This window comes from Frieseomelitta varia, unplaced genomic scaffold (assembly GCF_011392965.1).
Source record: "Frieseomelitta varia isolate USP_RPSP 00005682 unplaced genomic scaffold, Fvar_1.2 scaffold_314, whole genome shotgun sequence".
Classification (NCBI taxonomy): Eukaryota; Metazoa; Arthropoda; class Insecta; order Hymenoptera; family Apidae; genus Frieseomelitta; species Frieseomelitta varia.
In genome coordinates this window covers 103,146-115,171 of record NW_025110051.1, presented here as the reverse complement: position 1 = coordinate 115,171, position 12,026 = coordinate 103,146, and the positions used below count along the sequence as shown (strand labels likewise).

At 39.1% G+C, this 12,026-nt stretch overlaps 1 protein-coding gene across 1 annotated transcript; it reads left to right on the top strand.

Annotated features, from left to right (window-relative positions):
* Positions 1 to 4,771: 4,771 nt before the first annotated feature.
* On the top strand, positions 4,772 to 7,882 carry LOC122529887 (transcription initiation factor TFIID subunit 5). The gene is made up of 11 exons (XM_043656394.1): positions 4,772 to 4,959; positions 5,132 to 5,317; positions 5,398 to 5,600; positions 5,684 to 5,880; positions 5,981 to 6,185; positions 6,263 to 6,382; positions 6,455 to 6,600; positions 6,687 to 6,824; positions 6,888 to 7,081; positions 7,158 to 7,449; positions 7,555 to 7,882. The coding sequence occupies exons 1-11, from the start codon at positions 4,897 to 4,899 to the stop codon at positions 7,767 to 7,769; spliced, it is 1,959 nt and encodes a 652-aa protein (XP_043512329.1). The 5' UTR covers positions 4,772 to 4,896; the 3' UTR covers positions 7,770 to 7,882.
* Positions 7,883 to 12,026: the final 4,144 nt, after the last annotated feature.

Genomic DNA, 12,026 nt, shown 5'->3' with positions numbered 1-12,026 from the left:
AAAAAAAAAAAAAAAAAAAAAAAAAAAAAAAAAAAGAAAATGAACACAGTTTCCGCGACAATTTTCTTTAAAGCCTTGATTCAGGTTCAGTTCCGCTCTCGCGTAACTCCGATTCGCCGCGAGTCCGCACACCCCCACACAGAGAGTCGAAGACTGACGCTTCCGGTGCGAGCGTTACGTGATATCTGTTCACTGCCATTTCGTTTCTTTCGAATCTATATCTCTACACTTATATATATATATATATAATTCAAACAAACGTTTTCGCGAGATTCGGTTGACAAGCGGAGCGGCGGCTAGCTTACCCGATCGCGGGCAGATTAACAATTGAGAATGATGGGACGAACGAGGAGCGAGGAAAAAAAAACAGACGCCCATCTTTCCCAGGAAAGAGGGGGGAGAAAAACAAAAGAGGAAAGAAACGAAAAGCGGAAAGGCTGCCAAAGAAGAGACGATCATCCGTGAGACTTCACCTGGCGTTTCAAACTCTTTTGACGATGAGTCGAACGTTGTTTGCGTCGAGCGTTCGTCGAAGTAGCAATAATCGACCGGGGGCAGAAATGAAAAGAAGAAGGAGAAAAGTTTCGATAAAAAACAGAGTCGCGCGATATATATATATATATATATATATATATATATATAAAGGAACGAGGGAGGTCAGAAAAAGGAAGAGGGGCAACTGGAAAAGAAATGTCCCCTGAATGCCGCGTGCACTGAAGAGGATCTCGTACAGAATGGCGGGGCTTGTTTGATTTATTACCAGACGATCGGTCACGGCCGAGCTCTCGGTTTCGGTTGCCACCCCCCCCCACCTCCGGTCGGGGAACTTCCTCAGCTTCCGGGGAATCGGTACGGGCAGAAGAGAAACGAACCACGCTGCGGTTCTCTCTTCCCCCCTCTCCCCCTGTACTTCGCGACTTTGTCGCCAAGCTTCGTTCATCGCGGCATCAATACCGGCGAGAGAGTCGATTCCTTGGAAATTCAATGCTCACACTCTGCGACAGTTGCTTCTTTCATTTGCTTCGCGCCGTCTTGCACAAAAAACGAGTTTCGCCTTTCACCACAATTTTTCTATGATTTCATCTTGCAGGCCATCCTCTCGAAACAAAGTGAAATCGCACAAACATTTCGAACAACCGGTGAACGAAGCTTCGCGCAACTTGAGGAGGGGGAGGGGAGCAAAAAAAAAAAATAGGTTTTCGCTAATTGGTGGGAGGCGGGGGGCGCGGTTCACGTGCACGGGGACAGTAAAGGTTTACTGCCACGATCGAGTCCGGAAAACGAGCCAGCCGCACGGTGCAATTTATCGGCGGGGCCTTTATTGATGCCGCGCATGAAAACGCGCGGCTCCCGCGTGTTTAGAGACACCCGCACGACGACGAACATCGGCCGTGGGAATCGCGTACACCCTCCGCATTCACCGCTATCGATTCGGCCAGAATGCCGAAATCGGGGAGCGATTCGTCGAAATTTCCCAAAGTTCGCTTTGACTCTCTCTCTCTCTCTCTCTCTCTCTCTCTCTCTCTCTCTCTCTCTCTCTCTCTCTCTCTCTCTCTCGTCCACGTTATCTCGTACGTTTTTGTCGAATAACGATTTTTACGAAGAAATTTTTACAGGTCTTTTTCCTCTCTCTCTCTCTCTCTCTCTCTCTCTCTCTCTCTCTCTCTCTTTGTGAATCCACGGGCGNTTTTCTTTTTTCGCTTTCTGACCGCGAGCCAGAGTTGTCGGGCCAAACGCGAGCGATGGCCGCCGTCGCGGGTGTGTGTGCGTGTAAATAGGCGAAAATCGATTTGTAAATAAACGTCGAATACGTACGTGCGAAGTTTTAATTAAATTCTAGGTGAAACGATCTAAGTTAAACGAGTAACTAACGTAGACGATTAGACGTTATTAACTACGATATAAAAGTCATATCTACGGGCGGAGGCTGAAATTGGAAAAGGAAAACGGAAGCATCGACTCTGAAAAGCAAGTGTGTTGCCCTCCCCGCCTTTGAAACTTCGCGTTTCAATTCCTTTACGATACGTTGATTCGTTAAAACTTCTTTACGAATCGTTGACAGAAGGCTGATTCATTTGTTTTCGCACCTCCCCCCCCCCCCCACACACCCTTATTTTCGATTTGATGATTTCTCAAGTATCGTCAGGAGATAATTAATTAAGAAACGAAACGAGAGAACACTTGTCGAACACACCTTGACATCAGTCTCCGATGAGAGACGTTGCGAACAAATTAACCCGAATAAATGCGACTTCCGTTTGCCGCGCGTTTTAAAGTCGACGAGAAATGCGCGCGGTTCTATGTACATAAATAAACGTGACTGTTTTACCGCCGGAGCGACGAACCGGCGAAAACCGTGAACGAGAAACGTGCACAAGACGATTAAGTTTAAGTTCTCTCGATAAACTGTTGTACATAAAGAGTGGAAGGGGTATAATAAAAAAAAGAAAGAATACACGGACGATCGTGGAAATGGAAGGAAGTACCGAAATATGGTGAACGTAGACGTAAGGAAGTCTCTGAAACTCCGTGAACTGACTTGTACAGCGTTTGTCTCAGGCCTGTCCACCGTACGGGACTCCCAGATCCTTTTATTCTTCGCCATAGCGTTGCGGTCTCCGAGAGAGAAAAAAGAAAAAAAAAAAAAAAAAGAAGAAAATAGTATAGCGACAACGTAAAAAACGTAATCATATCGCGTAGTGTCGATACTTTAGGGGATAAATTTACAGTACAAAATAAGAAAAGAAAAAAAAAAGAAAAATTAAAAGCTACGACGCTGGTAAAAAGGAAAAAAAAAAAAAATAATAATAAAGACCCTAGACTCCATTTACGGTTCCGCTTGGTATCTAACCCTTAATTCGCTAATTAGAGATCGTTTTTTTCTCATTTTGTGCTCTAACTTTGTTCGTCGAAGAATCGACATGTAATCAAACGAATTACCGACTACTTTCGATGCTATGATAAATGGTGAAATATACAGAGAGTGCAGGAAATGATTTGAACGCGGGTGGTGTATCTTGTGAACAGGCCTGGTGTTTATCTAGTAGCACAGAAGTTGTATGAGTTCCAAACTCTTCCCGAAGACTGCCGAAAACGCTTATTGTTTGAAATGCTTCGGCGCCCCGCAATAATCACCGTTCCGAGCGGTGAAAATTAACGAATAATAAGCATTAAGTACTCTCCCCGCCCTTTTCTCTGTCGTCTTTTTCACACAGAGCCATATGGTAATTTTCCAACAGTCGGTAAATCGTTCACGCGATCACTCTTTTTTCTAATTGTAAGATATTCAATGCCATCGAACCTGCTCGTCTTTCCTCGTTCTTGCTTTGTACTTCGACTTTACAAGTATTTTCTATCCTATTTTTGATGTAAATTGCGAGTCAAACACATGGAACGCGACTTTACCGACTGTTCGATGCATCGGTACTTCAGTTTGAAATTCCCGCGGAACAACTCGTCCGCATCGCGATAGATATCTTTCTTTACACGCACGTTAATTCTTTTCCCTCCCCCTCCTTTTCATTCGCTCGAATAAGTTTGCACTCGAATTGAACACAAACCTGATTAATGGCCCACTGATTTCTTCGAATGCATTGCCCACGGCACGAGTACGCAAAAGTATGCAACAACAAGGAATACTTTACACTTGATACCTCGAGGCAGCGAGAGATTCTCGATCTCTGACACTGTTGTTACAAGGAAATGATCACAAAACGAGAAAATGCATTGCGATGTAAGAGAATAAATTTACTCGATTTACGGTGAGCGTGGAATCAAGAACAGGCCCGACAATAACACACGTGCGCATGCGCACGTGCACCGTATATGTTTGCGAAAGTGAATATTACTCGAAAATGTTTGCAAATGCGTCTATCAGGCCGATCACAGAGTATGCACTTTGCCCATTTAACGATATACTTTTCACGTGCGAACGTGTTCGATGTTATTAATGAATTTTATTGTAAATGTTTATTGGACAACGTTATTACGAAACTTCAACAGGTGTACCATTCGAAATGTAAATTGTTTAATTAACATTAAATGAGATCGTGAACTCCGGCCCGAAAGACGCACTGTATGGAATGGTTTATGAAAATGTTAGGGGATCGATCACCGTCAGACGTAAAAAAAAATTTCAACAGAACCTCCGGAAACATGCTCACACGACATGCATATAGTTACTAATTATACCATTATTGATTACCGATTCGAGTATCGAGTATGCGATTTTTAATAAATTATTTTGAAGATTGCTTGACTTGTTTATGCTTACAATCCCATCTCTCCGCTCTTTCCAGATATTCGACGAATGCAAACACGAATCTTCTTTACTGTTAAAATTCACGCTTTCGATGTAAATCGATCGCGAAAAATTATATCGACAAAGATCGAATGTCACGACGTTTAGCTACCATTCCATTAGCGCTGTAGTAGCATAATATGTGTGCTTGTCACATTTTTGAGTACTAATTGGACAATACGTAGATAGCAACAGCTACAGAGCCAAGGGGAACGACAGCAACAATTTAGTTTCACTGTTTCATCATAAATATCACGAGGTTTTAAGAGGACTTTTAAGGAATTCATCGTCGTAATCAGAATTTCGATTTGTCAGTTAAACTGCAAAATGAACAAATGAATTTTCGATTGGAATTAAACAGACAGAATTAAGTAAATTATTAGCAGTATTCCAATGAATTTCGCTGTCTTTTCTTTCGTCCTTAATCAACCACTCGATGATGAATCTATCTCTTCACTTATCTATGCTTCTCTATCTACCGTACTGTACATACGCGCTTAAGTGCGCGCTCAAACAACGTAGTGATTTTACGTTCTCCGCATAATTTGTTTATTAACAGATATCTTGATTTGTTGACATAAAAAAATCGAACAAGAATGGATAACGACAAAAACACGTTGCTTGCAGTTCTGCAACTACTTCGAAAGTATAATTTAAAGGTATCTGACAGAGAATCTAGTCATGACAACTTTCCTAACCTCAAACGTTAACGTAAACATTGAACGTTTGTTCAAAAAACCTCCCTATATCTTGATATTCTTGCATAAAAGATATCCTCGTAACGTTTAAGCACGCGTTATTATTGTTATTTCACAAGTATTATCTTCACAGGGAACAGAGGAATTATTTAAGAAGGAGGCAAATCTAACTGACATCTCTGCGGATGACACTCAACAAACTGACTCTGAAGTGAATAGTGTTCTCTCCGCGTACAAAAGTGAGGGAGACCCTGCTCTGTATGAGAAAGCGTACAGCGAATTGAAGAAATTTGTGGAAGGATCCTTAGATATATACAAGGTAGACTATTTTAAATTTGAGAATTCGTACAAAGTGCGAATGTGAAAACGGATGTGAAAAGCAACTCTTTTTAATAACAGCATGAGCTGGGTACAATACTGTATCCAGTTTTGGTACATATGTATCTTGAGTTGGTTTACAACAATCATTCCCAAGAAGCGAAACAACTATTGGAGAAATTTGGTGGTAATTTGGAGGAGTATTATCAAAATGATTTAAAGAGATTGTCAAATGTAACAAAACGCGAACAGATGGCAGGAAATGAACTAACCGACACTTTCAAGTATGTATTTATAAATTCTGACGATTGTAACATACTCATTATAACATAACATGATTGTAAGTAATATATAAAATATTCTACAGATCCAATCAGTTTATAATCAGAATGTCAAGAGACACACTTTCTATATTAAAGCGGCATTTACAGGAGAAAAAGCAGTCTGTGTTGTTAAACATTATACAGGAGCATCTTTATTTTGATATGTACGAAGGAGTAGCTAGGAATAAGCAGCAAATTGACGCCACATCAGGTGCAATGGTTGGTGAAGCAACGAGACAAGGTAATGTGACTCAAAATGAACAACTTGTATAAACATGTAGGAATATGTATGAATTTGTACGAGAATATATTCCCTGTCCTAATTATAACTTTTAATTCAGACAATAAGGCAAAAGTTTATTATGGACTTTTAAAGGAGCCAGACATTCAATGTATGCCTCCTACCGAAGAAGAAGAGGACGATACAGGTGGTGCAGACGGGGATAAACCGAAAAAGAAAAAAGCTAAAAAGGATCCGTTGTTTTCCAAGAAAACCAAGTCGGATCCAAATGCACCACCTGTTGGTAGAATGCCTCTACCCAACTTGTGAGAAACGTTATTTGCAAATTTGTTTACTACACTGTAATTACACAGAAAATGATATACTCTGATTAAAAATATAGAAAAGATGCGGATAAGTTGGAAAAAGGAAAGGCACTGAGAGAAGCATCGAAGCGCGTTGTACTTGGTCCCGATACTTTGCCATCTATATGCTTCTACACGCTGTTAAACGCGGTGCATAGGTGAGTCTACATAAAAAAGACTAATTTTGAACAAGAAAAAATGCTAAAACACACGTAATATGGAAAATTTAGTGTAACAGCGGCCGAGGTAGCGGAAGATTCGAGTTTGTTGGCCATTGGATTCGCTGATTCTTGTATAAAAGTATGGAGCTTGGTTCCACAGAAATTAAGACTGATGAAGACAGGAGAACAATTACAGGACATAGATAGGGAAGCAGGTAATATTTGTTCTTATTCAATTGAATTATAAAATGTTTATTATATTCCAAATGTTATAACGCGTTTATAACATTTTACGATGCAGATGATGTACTAGTAAGAATGATGGACGATCGTACGGCAGAAACATCAAGATCATTATTCGGACACAACGGTCCCATATATAATTTATCATTTAGCCCAGACAGAAATCTTCTTCTTTCGTGTTCAGAAGATAGTACAGGTGAGTCTTAAAGTGATGCGCTAATTTTATTCGACAACTCATACATTACACATTATATTGCAGTGAGATTATGGTCTTTGCATACGTGGACATGCGTCGTATGTTACAAGGGACACTTGTTCCCAGTATGGTGCGTAAGATTTTCGCCTCACGGTTACTATTTCGCAACGTCCGCCCACGACAGAACTGCCAGACTCTGGGCAACTGATTCTCATCAACCACTTCGAATATTCGCCGGTCACTATTCAGATGTAGACGTAGGTTTCTGTTCGGGTAACTTCAAATAACACGCGAGGGGAAATCAATTTGTGAAACAAATTAATTCCGTTTTAGGTAGTACAGTTCCATCCTAATTCAAACTACGTAGCATCCGGGTCCAGCGACATGACAGTAAGATTATGGGACTGTGTAACCGGCAGCCAAGTCAGATTAATGACAGGACACAAAGCCCCGATTTACTCCCTTGCTTTTTCCGCAGAAGGGCGATTTCTGGCCTCAGCCGGTGCCGATTACCGTGTTTTAGTTTGGGATTTAGCACACGGTCATCTTGTCGCTGCCTTGTCGAATCATTCTGGTACCATTCATTGTTTGTCATTTAGTAGAGATGGAAATATACTAGTCTCAGGTTAGTTATATTCCATACTTTTTCTTTTTTTTTTTTTTTTTAAGAACCGCCAGAGAAATTTTAAAAAAAAAATGATGTTTTATGTTTTTTTTTTTTCTTTTCTAGGATCGTTGGATTGTACGATCAAGTTGTGGGATTTCACGAAACTCGCCGAAGAGATGAGTTTGGAAGATGTGAATGTATCGCATAATCCAGACGTAAAAACGAACGCGGAAGCATATCTTCTCCGAACGTTCGCAACAAAGAACACCCCCGTGTTCACGTTGCACTTCTCGCGAAGAAATTTACTCTTGGGCGTTGGAATGTTCGAGTCAACTTAGCAAATATAATTGCCGTTCAACGACTTCTATCATTATTGATAGGACATGGTCCAACATTGGCTCGTCATTGTTGTAAAATAAGAACGTTTGTTAATAAATTTTTTCACATTGATCATGCTATGTACCTGAATTACACCTGATGGTAATACGTTCGATTAAGGTTTCAAAAGCTATATTTGTATATACATACGCTCGTATATAATCACATAACATTTAAAAGATTGTACAATTCGTCGCAAAATACAAAAAATCAAAATACGCTGATACTCTTGTCTTTTCTCAGAACAAATAAACTTCATATGCATTGCGATTATTTTGCACATTCCATTAAAATAAGAAGCGAATAAATCGGTCAATTTATCACTGACGCTTTGCTTTGTTTAATGAACAAAGTGAAGATCAGATTGTTTGCCCGAAATCAACTCTCGGGACAAGGCAGATTCACGAAAGACAGGAGATCCGATTGATGAACCTCAATTACCACTAGAATATGGATGGAGCGAGAATTCTCGACGACCACTGCATTTCCCACATCCATATTCTATTTGCACGATTCCAAGTGGCAGACTTGGAACATCCATTGCTCTTTGTTTAAAATTCCATCTCTGTTTCACAAACTTTTACTTGTACTCATTGTTTACCGAAGAAAAACGAATCGATATCATCTCCCAAGAATTTTAACAGATATTCCTTAACTTTTTTCCTTAGAAAGAAATATGTGAACCATGTACCTTGCATTATATGTGACTCTTGTAATAATTTGAGGAGGAACATTAAGATGCCTTCTAGCCTCTCCACTTGGAAAGACATTTCCGATTGGCAGTTGGAGGAAAATTTGCCTCCAGTAAATATGAACATGGAGGATTTTGAGGACAAACTAATGAAGAAAGAAGAAAAAACAGATTTTGGAGAAAGAAGAAGAAACAGATTTTGAAGAAAGAAGAGGAAACAGATTTTGAAGAAGTCAACAATCTGGAGGGAGAGCTGAATATTGAAGACTTGCCTTCGACCAGGGATCAGGTTTATGGAAATTGAAATGTAATATCTGAATAAATACAAATCATATGGTAAGTGCGACACGTACATAAAGATTTTCTTACCTATCTTACAGAGATCAGGGAAACTCATTTGAGAAACTGGAATTATTTCTAAATTCCAAGGAGTGAAGAAAGTAGTCAGCAAAGACAAAACGAGGTGACCCCGAGATTTCGAAATAAGATAGGGCAACAGAAAGAAGAGTGCACGACGTGAAAGGGTAGTAAATGATTGCCAAGGTGCGTTCCAGTGACCGACATTGAACGTGTTTCATCCGAAGGGTGATATTTACAGCCGAGTGACATCCTTTTGAAAATCCGTTTGAATGTTAAAATAGGACAAATAAAGCTGACTGAAGGTACAAAGAGCTGAATGTGCTCGTTAATTCGAAGGTCAGTCGAGAGAGGGAGTCTTAAATAATAAAATCGACGCTTTTTCAAAGGAACGTTTCGTTTTAGTCGCTTCTTTTTTTCTTCTTCTTTTCGCGAAAGCATCTCTTTTCATTGAGAGCGCAGTCGCGCTTCTTTTTCCAAGATACGTTTGACATCTCTTATTTACCGAAACGATGAATAACTGTGCTTTACTTTTTTACATGAAAGTGAGAGGGTCGAAGGGAGAGCAAAGGGACGACGATATTTCAGGAGCACGCGGAAAGTTCGGAAGGTTGAATGCAAGTAAGACCAAGGCAAGTTCACGCGAGAAATTTATTTCCGATTGTTGATACGCTTACTTCTATCACAGCATACAGACGTAAGTTATACGCGCTTTTACCATACGTATGTGTATGTGGTATGTGGTATGTAAGTAATGTTTCCCCCTCTCGTACGTGTAACGATGTGTGCGCACGTGAAACGATGGCGTTTTTCTTTTTTTTTTTTTTTTTTTGTTTTTTTTTTTTTTTTTTTTTTTTTTTTCCTTTGGTTTGTAATTCTTTGCACATTGTAGACGAATAATTGCTATTATTACGAGAAAGTTGATCTTTCAAGCTTTCGTTTCGGCGCGAGAGAATCGAATGAGGGGTTGTAACACAGTGAGTCTGGTGTGAAGGTCCTTCTGGGAATTTGTTGAGAAGATGTTGTTTAAAAAATTAGATTGAAATTAATTTAATACTGAAACTATCAGTATGACCAAGACCGAGTCTCGATCGTCAACTGTCTGCGTGCCAAAAATATTTGACAATCCCTTATCAATACGTATCACGAACACGTTCGTTCATAACCGATAAGTTATCGACATATTTGCATGAAAGTTGTTAAAATCATTAAATGAATTTTTTTATCCATACATAACGACTGCCATTATTTTACTCGAATAAAAAATCCAAGATATCAAACAGAAGTTGTAAAAGATATGCTACATAGCTCTCGAGCATTAAAAGTTCAATTTCAACGAACGAGATACCGCGATTTTATTTTTCCCAAGACAATCGACTAATCAGCTAATTTGACTATTTATTTTCAATGTGTTTACTTTCTCCAAACGAGAACCGACTGAGTATTATTTAATTCGTCAAATGCAATGGAACAATCAAATATTGACGAATATTAGCCAAATGCGATTCCGTTCACCAATAATTCTAAAACGCATTAACACATTAATTAATCATCTTCGATCGCCGAGAAGATGAAGAACAAAAAAAAAAAAAAAACAAAAACCTGCCGGCGAAAATCGATGCTACGTGATCGCGGACAAAAAGGTATAAGGTATACGGATACTTTTTAAACAGAGGCGAAAAAAAAGGAACTGTAAAGAGAGGGGAAAGAAGAGGGAGAAAGGAGAAGAGAGAACGGATGCACTCCGTGGAATGTGCATTATATCGCGAATGAGAGAAAAAGGGAGAGGGAGAAGGGGGGGGGGAGAGAGAGAGAGAGAGAGAGAAAAGAAGAGAAAAAGAAAAGCTAAAGCAGGTCGGTCTTCTTACCTTCTTTAGTACTGAATCGGTTGACATCGACTTCGTTCACCCTGAGTATGACGTCACCGGCCTCGACCTGCAAAAGCAACAGACACCGTTTCTATGAAAACGCATTCTGCACAAGGATCAATTGGTCAGGGATGACGAATTGCCATGCACCGGAGGGCTTCTATTTGCTCTCCGGCGTTTGCTGCCGGCTTTCGGCAATTCGACGACGAAAATTCAACCGTTTCAACCCCCCATGGCCAGTTGGCCAACCTAACCGACATTATGCAAATGTCCCCCACTCTCTCATCTTTATCTACTATTTCGATTCTCCTCACTCATTTTCTTTCTTTCTTTCTTTCTTTCTTCTTCTTCTTCTTCTTCTTCTTCTTTAGTTTTCACAATGAATCTTACGTATTTTAATTATTTTATTATATTTATTTAATTTACTTACAAACAAAGAAATTTATTTAAATTTCTTTCCAACTATATTATTATTATTATTATTATTATTATTATTATTATTATTATTATTATTATTATTATTATTATTACATGTATATTATTTCGTAATATTGTAGTAATGTTTATAAACTGATTATTAACGATTATTATTACCACTAACGAATCATCACCGATATATGTATATTAATAAACTATTACATTTACGTTATTAAATTTCCTCGCCGGTGGTTCATTCATTCATCTTATTTCAATCATTCTGAAATATATGTTAACGTTAAGAAAAAATTTTACAATTTCTCTATAGCTATTTCTTACAATAAACGCAACAAGATCAACTGTTTGCTATTTAGACATTAGAATTTATAGTAACTTAGATGCCAACTTAGATCGAGAAAGTATGAGAATACGGGTCAATGTGATTAACTTGGTACGAAAACGGAACTTGCTACGATATTTTACTAGTTGTACATTGAACAATCGCGGCAATTCACCGGAACAAATAAATCAAATAACGCCGGCATTATTCGCTGGTGTTCCCATCGCTGTTAAAATACCCTCTATGCTATTCCCACGTTTACATAACGCCGTGTAATCTTCACATCATCGGACTGGAATGGAACGATCGAGGAAACGAACGCACTTTACATAACTTGCACACGCTCGTAATATCTGATCTGCAGAATTGCATCAACGAACTCGACAAAAACACTGTTCCCCAATATTAACTCGTTGAAGACAGTAAGACAAGTAATTGATCGTAACATTAGAAACACAGTTACAGCTGCTTGCTTGCGATTAATATAATATAATTATATAACAACCGGGGAATGTTTTATCGGCTGAAAGTGGTTTCATCATTA

Bases quoted from the DNA above. Each gene is read 5' to 3' on its own strand.
- LOC122529887 (XM_043656394.1), top strand. From the start codon at position 4,897: ATGGATAACGACAAAAACACGTTGCTTGCAGTTCTGCAACTACTTCGA. The intron at 5,601-5,683 runs GTATGTATTTAT...AATATTCTACAG, and splicing joins GAACTAACCGACACTTTCAA to ATCCAATCAGTTTATAATCA. The intron at 6,825-6,887 runs GTGAGTCTTAAA...ATTATATTGCAG, and splicing joins GTGTTCAGAAGATAGTACAG to TGAGATTATGGTCTTTGCAT.